Source organism: Bombus vancouverensis, chromosome 1 (genome assembly GCF_051014615.1).
Source record: "Bombus vancouverensis nearcticus chromosome 1, iyBomVanc1_principal, whole genome shotgun sequence".
Classification (NCBI taxonomy): Eukaryota; Metazoa; Arthropoda; class Insecta; order Hymenoptera; family Apidae; genus Bombus; species Bombus vancouverensis.
The window spans coordinates 16,797,948-16,815,184 of NC_134911.1; the positions used below are offsets into that span (position 1 = coordinate 16,797,948).

A 17,237-nucleotide genomic window follows, 5' to 3' on the forward strand; every position below is an offset into this window, starting at 1 on the left:
TAAAGTGGGCTTATAGAAAAGAGGAATTATTGCACGGCGGTGATGGAGATAAGTGGTTTCATCCGTGAAACCGTCGGACAAAACCGTCGCCGTCGCTGCTAACCGTTAGCTGCGGTAATAAATTGGCAGAGAATGCCCGAAGGAAGACGCGGTCTGGTACACGGGGAACGGTTAGCAGTTATCGCGGCGCAGCCTGTGGCAAGTAAGGAGAGTAAAACGTCTCGCTTCGTGTCGACCGCATAATTCAACCGCTGTTGGAAGATCGCGTTGCCAATAATTAATACCCCTCGCCCGGTAATAGAGCAGCGTGAAAATCTCGCGACAGCGAAATACTCGGTGCCGTTTCCTTGCGTCTTCCTGGAATCGTCTTGTCGACTCGACTTCGAGGGTGGCTGAATAATTCTAGCGGAGAGAACACAACCACGCTGACAGCGGTTGTAATGAAAATTCACCTTGAAGATCAACGAAACTTTTATTAAAACCACCGAGCTTCAATATACAAAGGACATTCATCTTGAGCGTTGATAGAGTCCATCTATTTTGGTCTATTCTTCATTAGATCTTGAGCGTTTCTATTAAAATTTCCCGCCATCGAGGTCGCATGAAACATCTATCGCGACCTCGAGAATTCTTGGGAAATTTATTAAAATATTAAAACGGAAATGGAAGGGGGAGAGATCCATTAAAGTAACCGGACAAGCAGGACCTGAGGGGACAGAGGATTCGCGCAGAAGCAAGTCATCGGCGACGTAATCTCATTGCGGAGCATAGCTCGCGCACAATTCCTCATGCAGACCGAAGTAGCATAACTTTGCACTTCGTCTCCGAGGAATTGTAGGAAACTGGCACAGCCTACGGGGGAAGGAGAGAGAGAGAAAGCAGGCGGAGGGAGGGAAGTTCGGTAACTCGCGAGTAGCTGTTTCGACGACGATGAAGACGTCGATGTGTTTTCGCGTACACGACCGCTTGGCTGCTGCAGATAATTTCGCCGCTGTCTCGAGAAGTTCGCATCGCCGCAGGTGTTTGCTTCGCGATCGGATCGAAAGGTTTCGCCAGACTTCCGATACGTCCACGACGCTCGAAAGATAGTTCGCATCGCACCTTCCACGATTTCGAGCCGTGCGGTTTGTCACGCCCTTCGTTAGAACCGCGTTCCTTTGTACACCGAATTTTAGGGAAAATTCGCTGTTGTTGTCTGGCTGTTAATAATAATAACTTTATAATCCTTCTTTTTATTCAACATCGCGTAAGGTTATTCGTAATCTTCAACGTGTAATGAATTTCAGCCTTTATAATAATTATGCAAGAAAAGGACTGTAGTAATAACCACAACTTTTTAATTTAGTTTGAAACATACACAGAAATTAATGATCGTCATAAGTAAATAAAGTAAATATATAGAAATATAGGCAGCCGAGGATTTGATTTCACAGTTATGTGCCACTATAGTAGATTAATCAAAGCTTTCGAGTATTTCAAAGTAACTAACTCCTGATGTATTATTCCAGACATGCTACGAGATGGAGAGGTACCTGAAGGACGAGCCGAAGCTGCAGTCGTACAAAAAGTTGCCCACAGAGTTAGATACGGCACCCTGGAACCTCTTCAGGGCGCCGCCTATCTCGTGGACAGCGTCCACCGGCACCACCAACGCACAATTCGAATCGCCAATCAAAATGGAGGTGAGTATCCGCATCGAAGCCATAAAATGCCTCCACATAGGATCGTCCGCCAAGTTCCACTCGCTTCGAGTATGTCTGGAGCCACGTGTCAAAGTCGTTTCTTTCTTCTTAACCTCGGTGTTCGCGTGACACAGGTGACGACGTCGTCGGAAGACAGGGAAACGCTCTGTCTGGACGATATAAAGTTCAGTCCAGGCGATCACAACCACAACGGCCGCGATAGGGATCTCCTGGACCGGCACCTTGATTCCTTGTCGATGTCGTCATCGAGTTCGGCGTGTTCGGCACTGTCCTGGGATAGTTCGCCCTCCGTTTCGTGCACGGCGTTTATTCTCAAGAAAGAACCCAGCGAGGACCTCGAAGAGGACGAGGAACACGAGGTGCGTCCCAGCCGGATATGCATGCGAATTTTTCGAATTTTCTGTTCGCAATGATGTGTTCTTTTATCTTGAATTTATGATGTATGTATGTAGGCTATAGTTACAATGGATGCGTTTTCTGGCGACTCAACGTTCTATTAAATACCTTAAAATATCAATTACGCAAAGATCCCAGAAGAAAGATACGATAGGTCACTGTTTTTGTTTTTCGTATAAGAGCAAGCTTAGAATTCATTATCTTCTCTAATTAATCACATATTACTAAGGCTTTGGATCGAATAGATCGTTCCTCGTTTTAACTATATTGTTAACTATATATTAAGTTCTACTTATGTATATTTCTTCGCCTGTATTCTTCGTATACACAGATTTTTGTTGCACTGGCTACCTCATTCCTCGGTTGCTTCATTCATCAGAACGACAGTTCGTCAGAACATGCAGCCATCGTAACCACAGCATTATATGTCGCTTCTTTTGTTTTTCTTTTGTTCCATCTGCCAACGAGTTTCGACCATCGAGTTTTGAGCGAGGCGATTAATACGGCGCGAATGCCACGAAAGGAACGATCAAACGAAATTAATTATCGCGGCTGGTGCGTATGCCGCGACAAGAACACCTGCGTTTACAGGTTCAGTTGTATCGCCCCCACCCTTTTTCGTGCGGTATCGTTCCGACGTATCGCGCGCACAATGCCCGTCAAATTTCAATTACCGTCAAACACCGGCTGTTATACAAATAACGATTCTTCCTATTTTCTACCGGCTATGTGAACCTGTGTAATTCGTGCACACGTGCATGCGGCACGCGTTTACGTACGCACAGCTATGTGTAATCCGTTTACGGGGTCATTTGGCACTGATCGATTCACGCGCGAGGCCGCGGTACCGATATCGATGTTCGATACCGTTTTAACCAGTTGCTTGCACTTTAATCAGAGGCCTCCACCCGTTGTCGTAATCCCGTTGCGTAATGAATTATGTTACCCGGCACCAGGAAATCGAGGAGGAAGAGGATAGCGGCTGCGAAAGCGAAGGTCAAATCCTGACACCACCGTCGAGCCCGGGCTCGGGTCAAGGTCATTCCAACTCCAGTCACTCGTCGAGCGGGAGTTCGATGCTCGATGTGCAGAACCTCAACCTTCATGGGACGGGCGGCAGGAGCGCCATCGTCAGGGTTACCACCAGCAACGCGCAGGGTGTCGCAAGGTAACTGATTTTTCACTAAAAATTTTTGCAATTTACCAAGAACTTTGAGAGATATTTAGAATTAAGAAGTAGTTGAATTAAGGATAATAATTATGGAGGAGGGTAGATAGAAGAGGATAATTAAGGATAACGAAGGTAGAACATTTCAGTTTTGTAGAGCAACGAAGTTGTTTAACTTTAATTTCGAGTTACTTTTACATCGACGAAATTTTCTTGGAAGATTGGCCGAATGATTAACGACAGTTCTATACGAATTCGCCAACTTTTTCTATTTCGTCGAAATGTATGCGCCCGTCTTGGTTGATGATGCATCGTAAAACCGCGCGGCAAGTAAATAAAGAGGCGGCCTTTTAGCATTTACGTGAACTTCGATAATATGTAAATCCTGGAAATCGATGACCTGGAAACTATACCTTCGCTACAATTTCTATTTTCACAAATACCACTATCGGTGCTAGCCATATCAAACAAATTCTGGAAAATATCTGTTAAAATAACCCAGTCATCAAACAGGAGCGGTTGCACGCAAAACCCTCGAATAAAAAGTTCGAGACAGTTTTATGGTCAATTTAAACTTGAGATGCAAGAAGCATGATTCTGATATGGCTCTGTTTTTCTTACAGACTGATCTCCGTCACAGCGAATGGTTACCCCGCAGTTGCTGGCACGCAACATGCACACGCAGGGACAACTGCAGCTGCGAGCACCGTAGCTAACAGGCACCACGCGAGGAGCCACGAGCACAGTCCACCTGATACGAAGCGCAGGATACACAAATGCCAATTTCCGGGTTGCAAGAAGGTATATACCAAGAGCTCGCATCTGAAAGCCCATCAGAGGACGCACACAGGTGAGTGATCCTTCCTAACCGCGTTTTTCACGGCACCTACCAGTTGCGAGCGATCGATTAGTTTGCGATTAGAGTCGAAGAGAGAGGTTTAATGGGGCAAAAAGTTTGACCGGAACAGAGCGATCGATGGGGTCGAGTATTGCGCTGGAAACAGAGCGTTCAGACTTCGATTAACATTCCCTCGAGAGTTTCTTTGAGAGATGGTTTTAACTTTCCTTTCGGCTGTATTTACCTACCAAGCTGTTATTAGCGAATGAAGAATTATAGAAGAATTCTTAAAACGAATACCGTTAGATTATTTTCTTTCGTGTCACTTCGTAGTATTTGTACCATCGGTTGAATGGTAGAGCTTGCGATAATGATCGAGTGTAGTCACTGATCATCGAATTAGAAACATATGTAAAAATTTCATTTTTGACGCTCAATCACAAATGACAGAGTTTCTTCCATCAAAAGATATTTAATAGTCATACAAATGATTCGATTTCTATTGCCACTGAAAATGCTTAGAATCCATTCAAATCACACGTGCACCCATCCCAGATCATTTAACATTGTCATAATGAAAACATAAATTACACAGCACATCGTTGCGCGTTAGAAAGTACATAATCAAGGCAAATAGAAGAAAACACAAAGTGTTAAGACGTGTATAACACTTTAGTACTTAATACATTTCGCTATTATAGAGTTCATTCGTTCCTTTCAGTTTGACAAAAAAGAAAATGAAAAATGTTGGAAAGTTTTTAGCGATTCTAATTCGATGACCAAGCAGCGTAAAGTATTCCTTCGGTTCTTACGAACATTCATCACGCTTTCTGTAATTAAGGTGACGCATGTTACCAATTATCAAATGTACCGATGCTGGCCATTAATAAACGTTACAGAACGCGTCTGTCTTTGTACGATACCGTGCGGTCGCTCGATAATTTTGCGCGTTTCACGCGACACCGCGCGCCCTTTCTTCGCGATTCAGTTAATCGTTAGTCACGCGATTATCCCTGGCGTCTGACGGTGGGGAACGGACGGGAAACAATCGCGGACGTATCTCGGTGAGCAACCAGGGATAAATTCCCCGACGCGTTCCCTGTCTCCCTTATCGCGGTAAATAACAATGCATAATTAATTACGAAGCCGAATTAAGGGAGCCTGTTCGGCTTGTACGACGGCTCTGGGGTACTCGAATCGTGTACGCGAACCGGATGAATGCGAGGCCCATGTGCGCGAAACCGGATGATACATGTTTAATACCATCGAACCAGTCTACCTGTGTGTTTTCTTCGATCGATAGAGAGAATAACCGTTCTTTGCATTTCGCGGTACAACTTAAATTACGCTTATCTCCTAATGAGAATGTAACAAGGCGGCTTGCTTCGTGGTAAAGATTTTCGTTTAATCGGATTTTGATATAGCTATCGCGATTATTTATCGTACGAGATATTCGAGTGAAAAGATGGTTTTCAGAAATTGGATATGATTTTGTACTTATGATAAAATGTAAACAAGGAAACTCGATCTGCGCTTTTGGTTTTCTACGATTCCTCTTTTAGAATTTATTCAAAATCAAATACTTAATATTTACTACCCTGAACCATCTTTATTCGTTCGTTTGCTTATTTAGGCATACTGAGTATGCAAAGATAATTTTCGAAAAAGCATGCTTCTCCGTTTCATCTATGATAAACATTCATCACGAGGAAACGAACGAAACATGTGAAACATGAATAATCTTCCAACATCCCCGTCACTTCGGTAAGTTGCGTTACTTTGTGCGAGGAACTGACCGAACATGTTATTATCATGCAGATACCGCTTCTCTCTTCTTCGTCTCGCGGTTATTCCCCGTTGGTTGCGGCAGCAGGTGATGGCGGAGGACTGTAATTAACGAGGATTCTCCTCTTTCTCGTTCCGCTTGCAACCCCCTTCATCCCTTCTCTTTTCATGCTTTTTGTCTCTTTACGCTTCAAATCCCTTCGGCGGGAGCAGATACGCGTTCAGGTGTACACGCGCGTAATTATCTGCGTACGTTGATTCTACGTCTACAAAATCACTCTTGGTGTTCTTACATATACATATGTAGAAGCATCGGTTATTTTTTTTGTGTTTCTGATGACGGGAATGCAAGTGCAGTACTAAATTACAACGTATCGCATTGTTCGTTTGCACTAGACTTTAAACCCGTTGGCCTGGCCAGTTCAGTTCACATTCTACTTACGTTTCGTAACTACCTCTAATGCTCTGTAAAATGTTTCGTTTTGAAATGCCACTCAAATTACCATGTTCCGAATTTCAAAATGTAGTTTGACGTGAAATGCAAGTCGAATTGATCGAATTCGATTCGATGTAAATTTTTCAACGGTAAAATACATCGTTGACCTGGCGGGTAGCCGTCAAATATTTAATCACGCGATTCATTTCACATGCATCGTGTCTTTCATAAATTTATCTGAAAATCCGCTCCATCATTACATCGGATCCCGGAGTGTTTCGCCGCGAGCACACGCGCCCTCGTCCCTGTAATATTGTACGTACAAGTGATTAAACGTGTATACGCGTCCACATATATTTACGCACGTGAATAGTTACACGTGCGCGCACGGCCGCCTTCATATGTGTTTATTTACCTATCCGCGTGTGCACATCTGCATCCATACACGTTGCTTCGTGTCTACAGGAAAGCGCACAGATGTGTAATTTCAGCCTCTGTATTAGGGAGGATGAGCTTAGCGAGAGTATTCCTAGAGAAGCGAATAGGTATGGGACAGGTTGATGGAAGAAGAGAATTACAGAGAAACAGGAACAAAAGGGGACAAGGAAGGGGAAACGCTAGAGCAGTACAAGGTGAACGCAAACCAAGGTGGAAGAATTTGGATCTGTACAATATATTTCTATGCAACCATTTCTATTCGAATCATCCTAAATACAATTACACAGTGATAAAAAAAAAAGTATTTCCACCGAGTAGTTTTCTTCTAAAATATCGTGTAAACTTCAGTCACCTCGTTTATAAATTTATACAAGTTTTTAACGAACATCTGTCGATAATTTCGTTCATCGCTTATTTCGAAAGTTAAAACAAGTAAATAGGAAATGAATAAAAGCAGAGTAATGCTAGCAAGACGAAGAAAATAAGAAAACAGAAAGAACTAGCGAAAAGTAGCGAGAAGGGAATAGGTAGGTGAAAAGAACGGGGCGAAAAGGGAAAGAAATAGAAATAAAAGAGAAGAGACAGACAGAGGGTGAGAGGGTTGGCAATAAGAGAGAGGTTGGCTGGGATACCTTCATCCTGCAGCGTGGCAGGTACGTCGGGATTGCTTCTCGCGGATCGTTAAGCAGAACTGCTAACTACGGGATTATGCATACTGTGGGGCCCCGTCCCGCAATTATGACTCTGTTATGAATTCGTCCTGACGCAAGGATCTCCCTTCGTGCTTGGAACGCGCTGCACCAGACGATGTCTGCGCACGTATCGTACTACGGTCGAACGTTTATTTCGCTGAAAACGTTGGTCGGGGAGAACTGGCTGAAAAGGACGCCACGCGTGTCCTGCCCCCTAGCCGGCTATTACCTCCGTCGTAATTGGTTTCCCGGTGACGGATGTTCCCGCTGACGGATCCCCGGGATTTTCCAGTTAATCGTTCGCCCCGCGGACTCGTGTAACGCTTCGACGTTCACAGGGTTTCGCTTAATCCAATCCGATATTGTTTCCTTTTCGAGTAACCAGTTTTCGATGTCCCATTGTGTTTGCTAGTCCGTCTGCTGTACACGATTGTGCCGAGTACAGGTTCTTGATAGAATATACTTTTATCGTTTTTGTTATGTCGTTCTATAAGTAGCTGTTTTTCTGAGAGTACAAATTTATTTCATTCGATTTTCAAACTTTCAAAGCTAAATAAATATTTGTTTTATCTCCGAAATATAATAACGTGTACTTTACTCTGTATATTTTATATGTTTTTACATAGTATATAATCCTTTAGAGTTTTGCATCTTTGAACTCTCCGTAAATATATAAACATCTATATGAGCGATTTAGCAATTTTGTAAAAGAGGAGTAGAAAAGCTGGTGTAGGAATAACAAACAATTTGCGGAAATATCCAGATAGCTGTTTATTTTCAACGAGCAATCCCTACCGAGTATAATCTTATTACTTATGAAAATAGTTCAATATTTTAGACACTTCAACCACCGTTCTTTTATTTCTCGAATCAAATTTTATCATCGAAATCAAGTACGAACCTTCAATGCTAGGCACGCGTATGGTTATCCACCGTCGATGTTGCCTTCTCAGATTCCAACGAATTCGAAGAGACGAGGATAGAAAGAGAGAAGAAAAGGTAGTGCTGGTAAGAGACGCAAACGAAAAAGTTGGCTGAAGGCGGGCGGAGAAAAGTCCGCGAGCAACTTTCTTCCAGAGATGGAAATACCGGTATACTTTGATCTCGGTCGGCGAATCTAATTACTGCCGGCTTGGAAGGAGCGTTCGCGAGGACCGGGACGCGAAACGAGGCGAATCGTCGAATCACGGAGTACGGGCGATCGTGTGGCCGAGTCAACATGAAGGCTCGTTACGAATTCCATCGGCGAACTTTCCTTTCGAGGATCTTTCGGCATGTAGATATCCGCCGGGCCAGCAGGAGGTCGTTCATCCCTGACCCAGCTCTCCTTGGGATCTCCCTCTCACTACGTTTCAAGACTCTCGTCTTAACGACGAATCGATCCGATTAGACGATTTAACAGTCAAAGCCATCGTCCAGGGTCCTGTTAATTCCCTTCTAACGAGCCGATAAGATGTTAACTCTAAACAGCGGAGCCAAGTTGATGAGATCGACCGCGGCGTTATGGTCTCGCTGTGAAGCACAGGTTTTCTCTAACTCCGATTTCGTCGTTCACGATATATATCACAGAATGGAAACGTTGCATTTTTGTTTTCGGCGTTTTGTTTCATTCAGTTGGCGAAATGGAATAGGCACACAACGATTGCATCGACGTCGAGATGGATTTGTCGAGACGTTTAACGGGACACGATTGTTCGAACGAAAAGTATTGCCAGGAGAGCGTTAAACATTTTCGAGGAAACAGGATTTGTTCCTTGTTTATCCACTTTGCCCGTCAATATCGCGTTTCAGTGATTTCTCCGTTTTTACGCTGGCAAAGCCTTTCTATACGATTTCCTCGTGGGAATCGAGGAACTATCGATCCGATGGTCCAACCAGTCTCCCAGCAACTATACGCCCGAAGAAGAAGACGAAGATGGGAAAGAAGAAGGGAAAAAGAGAGAGATTTCCAATTACAGAGACTTTCTGTTCCGGAATTCCATTCCAAACACCATTGTTCTCGCGTCTCGAGCTGTGGACAGGACTTTGATCCCTCTACGGAGTCCAATCGTTTCGTTGGAAACTTTTCGCAATCGTTCCCTTAGTGCTCGTTGATGGAATGTCAATATATTTGGAAAATTAAGGAACGACAGATTCGTTATCCCGTGGATTTGTCCGGCATTGATCGAACGTCCTCGCGTCGAGTTCATGGGAAAAGAAAAATCAGAGAGAAGGAAAACTCTATACGTTCAAACCACTTCGATCGTGTCACTGAATTTTTAATAAACTTCGACAAAGGTCTTGACGAAAATATTTTCACGTTATCATCGCGTTTTTGCGAATCATTTCCAAGATGAGTCGTATTATGATAACGTCATTCGCGTCTCATCGATCTCTCCTGATCGGTTTCGCGGAACCAATAACCAGTTTCGATCGTCCCATTTTTAATCACAACTTCGTGTAACAACTCGATGATCGAGTACACGGTTTTCCTCGATCGTCGGATATCGGTCAAAGTAACGTACTGATTGTCGTTCGAGCGAATAATATTACGCAGCGAGAGGCAACAGCCGCAAATAGGTCAGCCAAGGCGCGATAATTTACGCCTTAGAAATAGGATGGCGTTCGAACGCGCTTAAATCAAACGAAGGATGAGGAAAATAATAAAAGGCTGCGGAGAGCGCGACCGATACACACAGACCCTGGAAAATTATTTATCGCTACGTGACTGCTCGCGATGCGTCCTAGCCATTCGGAAGAGGCCGTTCTGCACATTACCAGAGCGTTTCCTCTTTGCATTCACCGCGAGGGATGTATTGAAACCTTTCAAATTTCGCGTCGAGTCGGCGGCTATTGTTCCCACGCGAAAAATAAGGAAAGCACGGCCAGATAATTTATCGAGCTAGCGAGGGGACCAGAACGCGTTATTCTCTTCGAAAACAAACAACGCGAGGAGTTATTGCGTTATCGGACCTGGGATTTGGAAATCAACTTCTCCAGTCGTTTCCAACCTGCTCTTGAACGCCTCGGTTGTTCGTGTAGGAAGTTGAATAATGAGACTACCAGTAGGTGAAATCGTTAATGTATTTAAAAAAGTCCTAGTCGCGAAAGTGTGTATATATTCATTTGGTCACAGTTTATAATGATCCGTTTGCGATCGCGTCCGTTTATTTATAATAGACGGGGGGAAGTCGGAAGATTCAAATTTGTCTTGTTTTACGGTTACATGTAGCGGCGGCATTGTTTTGCTCGGAGTTCATTACTCCTTACAATACCTGTGACCTTGATACTCCGAAGCAAAAGAACAACATGATTTGAATCGAATTCTAACTCTTGTGCCGCTACATTCGTTTCTGACTCTAGTTCGAAAGGATTCTGACTACGAAATTTAATCGACGTGGACGTCGCATGTGCTCCTCTCTGTGTCGAATCAAACGTAAATTCCAGATGAAAAAGACTCAAGGTTTTAAATTGCTTTATAATCGTTTATTCTGCCATTTTTGCTTTCCCCAAATTCTTGTTATAATATGAAATATCTGAGGACACGCAGAATGAGCAGACTAAAATGATAGGTTTTTGTATGTTTATTATTCCGTCTGATTAAATTATTCTGAAATTATCTGCATGAGCTGTTTACAAGTGAACGTTATTTACCTAACTAAACAAAGTAAAATATGGTGAGCGTACTTAAAATGTTTTAGTTCTCTAAAATAAGACAAGACTGGTGTTTCTCTGCAATCAAATCGATCGACTTTAATCCAATAATTTTCAGCCGTGAGCCTCCCAAAGCAACATTACATCAGTCAAGGTGTTCGAAAGTTTTCTTTCTGCAATATAAATGGCCACTCGGGGAAACGAGAAATCCTGCGGTCGGCTTTGGAATAAATCTTCGTTCCCTACTTGAGTATAATCCAAAATTTCTCCACACGTCGATATGAGAGGGGTGGCCCCGCATTGTTATCAGGAATTTCAAGCCACGACACATTGCAGTAATACGATTCTTAAATAAAATAGCGGGAGAAACCGAACTCGGGCCACTGGTTTCCCACCCTTTTCGCGTATTTCTGCCTTTAGGCGAATGTATCCGCAAGATTGAAAGCGTTTACTCTTACGCTTAAACCTCAAACACGAAGCCTCTCGCGTATTTTCCTCGATACGCGTCGATTGATCGTGGCGTGGGTCGATCTTTGTTTCCACCGTTGCTTGCTTCGTTCGTTGTTTGAATGATAGAATGCGATAGAATTATTTGAATCAAAACGACATTTGAGTGCAGCTAAATAATTTGCCTTGTAATTCACCAAATTCGATTACGAACAATTTCTAGATGATCTACATTTGAAAATAGATTGCTTACTTAAAGACTAATGGTATCCATAATATACAACAAGTTTGATTATTCTGTGCAATGTTCAAGATTGAATTTTAAGATGTTGAAGATTAGGTGATTCAAATAACTCTATTTATTATATTTCAAACGATATAAGAGTCAATAGGAACTTCTGAGAGGCGATTTTGCAGAAGAGAGATTCCTCGGTAGGACTAGGTGGTTTGTACAAACTAATTAGCAGCTTGCCGAATCTCGAGTCTTCGGCATTAAGTGCGATTTAACCCGGACCTAACCCCGGAGCCTGTGTGTTTTACCCTGGGCGATCCTGATCAGTTCAGACTAGACACAACTCTATAGCTCCTCCTTTAAGTGTTCAGCGCTAAGCTGTCTAACTTGCTCACCGCGGCAAAGCGGCTGGAAACTCTTAAACCTGAAGCTTTTGTCGTGCATCAATTCCCAAATGATACTCTGATTAATTCACTGCTCGATTATTCGCATTCCCACGCGCGTACTTGCAACCGGGGCAATCGGTGAATACTTAAAATTCTTATCAACGGCTGCTGCATTATTCCCGAAATAATCTTCCCGACCCTTGTATTATTTACAGGAAAGTTCGTTCGGTTACAGATTATACCTTACACACCTCCACTCATAAGTATTAGAATATTTTTAGAAAATGAAGTGAGTCTCAAATAGGCGTTATTATTGAAACCTTTGAGAATTATTATCTCGTTTAAAATCTTAGGCGAAGAAGCTTAACTTTATAATAAGATTAAATTCTTGCATGAATGCAAAATGCTGGTCGATTATCGCTTCCTTGGTAATTTGGACCAATTATCACATCTTGCGTAAAATCAGAATATGTTCTGATACTATATAATGAACGAGGGCGTACATGTATGCATGTAACCCTCTCTTGCTTTGTCTTGCGTGGATACGCGTGTGCACATGCATACAGACACGTGAGACACGGGTGATCTCCGCGTACGTACATATCGATTCGTACCTCGGGCACTGTTCGAAATACGTTCGAAACACGCAGCGAAGTTAGAAGCCGCCGCCGTCCCTCGTTCGCCACTGCCGATCCCCGGTACCCTGGCACCGCAAACAATTGGAAACGTCGTCAAAGTTCTCGCTACAGTTGACAGCGAAACCGCAGTTCACAACACGAGGAACGTGCTATCTCTAACCGTAGTCGATACCGCTGGGACGGAAACAGGCAGCCAAGAACCCGGGTGTACTCGCACACACCGTTGCACACTACGGGGAAAACCACGCGCCCTGTCATCGATCTTCAACGATCGACCGTTTCAACTTTCCGTTACAACTTACTCCGAGACGCTAAGAAGTTTTACGCGTGTGACGTTTCGCACCGAATCTCTTACGCGACTCTATGGTTAATTAGGGGGAATACTTTCATCTTTGAAATGACTAAATTTAATGTTACAGGGTAGGAAATAGTAGCTGGAAGTAGTAGATCGCATATAGTTTTTGGTTTGTGTTTTTGGAAAGTCCGAATATTTGGTGCGCTGCATTGTGGAATTATTGCCAGTAGAGTAGGCCAGTTATAGTGACGCACGTTGTTCTGATAAAAGAATACAATTTCTTTGCAAAATATTTCTTTCCAAAGGGAGGACGGTTGGTTATACGTAAATAGAAAAAATCTTTGGCTTTGTAGTAGTTTCATAAAATTCAACACGATAACACTTCTGCTTTTGGTTGCTATCTACGAAATACAAGTAGAATATTCCGTATATGCTCAGACACGCTGCATTTACAGGAGATCAAATCCTTCTTAAGTATGTTACAACCTGCGACTTTTCCTGTTATTTCTGACGTAAATCCTGTCCACGAAATGTCGCGAACACTTTGCTTTACACAAATTTATGAAATTATTTCCCGAAACATAAACAACGCGAAGTCCATAATTAGAAAGTCGAAGGATGCTGAGTGAGTAAAAGTTCCGCGTGAAAGTTAGTTCTTTACGGAAGTACTTCTTTCTTTCCCTCGAAACACGTGATTTTATCCCCATTCTTCTTTTGAGATCCTGTTTTATATCCGCCGAAACGTTTCCGTTTCCGAAATAAATGCCGCGACCTTCCGAAACAAACACCTCATACGCTTCTCTTTCGGGGCGCACGATATTTCTTTACGGGAAATCCCGTTTCATTTTTCATTTCTATCGTGCTTCATCCTATTTTAGTATACGACCGCGCGCCGCAGTGCCGCCGTCCCGGCGCAAAATTTGTCCCTCGAAAAAGCAACGACTTGCCAACCCGATTCCCTAGCAAAATTTTCCTGAACCGCCCCTGTCTAGGGGTGGGGTTTGACAACGTCGTTTCTCAAGTGGAACGGCGGGAAAAAATATAAAACATCGTACCCGGGAACCCTTCGTATCGTGCGAACGTAAATTCGCCACCACCGCGAACAATCTATCAAGCAACCTTACAAGACAGTCTCTTGCAATTCCAGCTAAACGTATTCTAGAACGTGATGAGTTTTATTAATTCTTACGGAAAGAACGTTGGATATGTCGTTCCGTTATTCGTTAGATATTCTTCGATATTCGTGGATCAGTGGAAAAATTTATTACAGTTCGAAGAGTCTTCGAACTTTGATTAAAATACCGATAGAAAATTGTATCGTCCGGTTGTAAAATTGTCACACGATCGTAACGGTAGGAATAGCGTCCTTTAAAACCAGCTAAATGCGGAAAAATAAAAAAGAGTTGTACAGCGTCCGCTACAATGGTTCTCGTAGAACAATGTAGAATCTTCTTTTGTGGTTTGCGAAGTTTCGCCCTTTGTTACGCGGACTGGAAATTTTTCGCGCGGTTCGTAATATTTTGCTCGAATTCTTCTTTTCTATTTCCTCTTTTCTTCTCTTTTTTTTTTGTTTCACAATTCACCTTTTCTCCCTTAAACGATCAACCGGCTTTACTTTATCGAATTTTTGTCGCGGACAATCTTGAAAGAAGTTAAATTTAACGAGACAGTCCTCAGGGTCGAGTAATTTTCACGATCCTTTCTTCGTATTAATACAACGCTGCAGCGGCGGGGGGTTAAACGTTCGCAGCTGTAGAAAATCATGTCTCGCTTTGTGGGACGCGCAATTCTTTGCAGGAAGAAAGCTGTTACCGCTTTACAGTCTACGATATTTCTACGAAAGAAAATGAAGAAAATCCGGTTCTCCGCCGTTCCGACTTCCGCGCAAGTGGAACGGATCAAGATTTTTTCGAACGCCGATCCTCGATTTTTGCTTCGTTGGAAATTGAAGTGCTCCGCTTCGCGAAGGAAATTAAACTTTTTTCTCAATTTTTTATCGTATTTAGCCCGCAGTATTATGTCTGTTTGGTTATGGAGCTTTAATAAAAAAAAAAAAAAGAAGAAAAGAAAGAAATGATAGACTTTTAATGGAGGATACATACAGATCGGAGTTAATTAAATTTTCATTTCCGCCGACACGTAATTTTAGAAAATATTCGCTCGCAAAATTTTCATCGTAATTTGACATTTTCCATCGACACGAGTGACGAAAGAAATATCGTATCTCTCCCCGGAAAGTGCAACGTAAAACCGTTTCGCGAAAGCTTGCGATACTAACGTTCAACGAAATTTTACTTTGCGACCTGCGTTTACTGACTAGCAGCGATTTACTGGCAATCAAATCGTGAAGGAAAACTTCGCAGATATTTCCATGTTATAAATTTCATGCATCGTCGAGAATCATTCAAATTTTCACGATCGAAATTCGCAATTCACATTTGAAGTCCGTGAAGAATTTCAAGAAAAATACAGGACACGGTCAGAGCAGTAACTATAAATATTTATTTAAATATAAATAAACATAAACAAATATCTTTCGGTATTCTCCAGCCATCTCTCAACTTCCTGTACATGAAAGAATTTCAATGCTGTCAGGAAAAATTCTCTCCGCGAGGAAGAACATGCATAAAGTTATTCCCAGATTCCTGATCGATCTTCTCCGTCAGGATATCGCTGCTGGTTCGTCTGAATATCCTATGCTGGACAACCAGAATCTCTAGCATGTCGAAACTGTAAAAAATTTTACTTCCATCGACCTGGCGGATTCTCGTCTCTCAGAATCTCTCGATGGTGCACGCGCGCACACTAGAAACGAGAAAGAAAAAGAATCTTCCACGTCCACCGATCTGTCATGCGGATCCACGAAACGTCCTTCGGTATTAGGCGCGTTTCTCTCGTCGAAACGTTTCTCGCGCGGAACGTGTTCGGATGTAAAGGACAGAGGACAGGAAAGAAATAGAAAGAAAGGGAGTAGAAGAGAGACAGGACTAGGGATGGAATCCTTGGTCATAAATTCCGGTTGTCCTATCCCTGGGCGACATGACGGAAGGTAGCCTATACATCGTCGCCGACGACGGACTTAATAAAATGCAAAGACGACGAACACACATTGCCAGGGACGGTCTGACATATCGACGCAATACCGACCCACTCAGACCTCTCGAGGAACGTCAGATGGAGGGAAGGACATAGAAAAATCGTTTCTACGCCGAACGGGACGAACGTCATCGAGGACTACGTGAAACCAGTCACTTCTAGCTTTCCTCGCCGCCGCGACTGTCCTCGCATCCCTCTTCCTCTATCATGTTCTATTTGTACCGGGTCTGGTTTGCATGGAATATACGCGGAATTTAAGGACGATGTGCATAAAATACAGTTAGGACGGTGAACGAGAATTCGTTATAATGGTAAGTGCGTTGGGAAGTTTCGTTCTCCATGGGTCACATGGATTTTATAAAAATCGCTCGAAGAATATCGAATAAGCGTTATTCGAAGCATCAGTATCTCGAAACGCCTGCGAAACCATCGAAGCGTTTTAACTTATTGTTAATAAAACCTTAATCCTATTTTTCCCCGGCATCCGAGGGCTCGGGTAACGCACGACTATGCGACCAAGGGAAACACTACCCTCGGTACCATCGAACAATAACAGCACCCCTTCTTCGGAGAGCAGGAAGAAATTACCCAATCTCCCGAACTGTGCACGCACATCAACAAAGGAGATAAACAGACGACTGATACTCGTACGGAACAAAGCTGATGGTATGGGATAGGGGGATGCGCGGGGCTGACGTATCGCGTCGTTTAGCAACGTTCGTTACGGGCTCGAAACGAGCGCAGAACAGAGGCGGGACGTCGAGAGGGTAGAGCAGGTTAACACTTTAAGCCGTCCTGTTTAATATGGCTTTATTACGTAGGTGGTAACGAACCGCCGGGAGGCCATTATGCGGCGATAAAATGCGCAATGCACGATGCACCTACACATCGTTCCGCCCCGTCCACCTGGCGCGCGTCTCCGCCGCGGCCGTGACACGCACACTCACACGCGTCCAAGTTGACTGACCCGCACACGCTTCTGTTCGACGCATAATACACACGCGCGTGTCTCTCGCGGGCGACACACACTGACTGCGGTCGTTCGCCACGTTAC

General features: G+C 43.4%; 1 protein-coding gene across 7 annotated transcripts in view; it reads left to right on the forward strand.

Annotated features, from left to right (window-relative positions):
* Positions 1-17,237, forward strand: part of LOC117153556 (Krueppel-like factor 6) — a 276,239-nt gene that overhangs the window by 244,814 nt on the left and 14,188 nt on the right. For 6 of the 7 annotated variants that reach the window (XM_076621345.1, XM_076621347.1, XM_033327718.2 and 3 more), the window contains 4 exons: positions 1,509-1,682; positions 1,817-2,062; positions 3,056-3,267; positions 3,891-4,117. In XM_076621345.1, the coding sequence (XP_076477460.1) occupies positions 1,521-1,682; positions 1,817-2,062; positions 3,056-3,267; positions 3,891-4,117 (847 nt within the window). In that variant the 5' untranslated portion in view covers positions 1,509-1,520. The remainder of the gene's footprint in view (positions 1-1,508; positions 1,683-1,816; positions 2,063-3,055; positions 3,268-3,890; positions 4,118-17,237) is intronic. The other variant, XM_076621354.1, reaches the window with a different exon arrangement.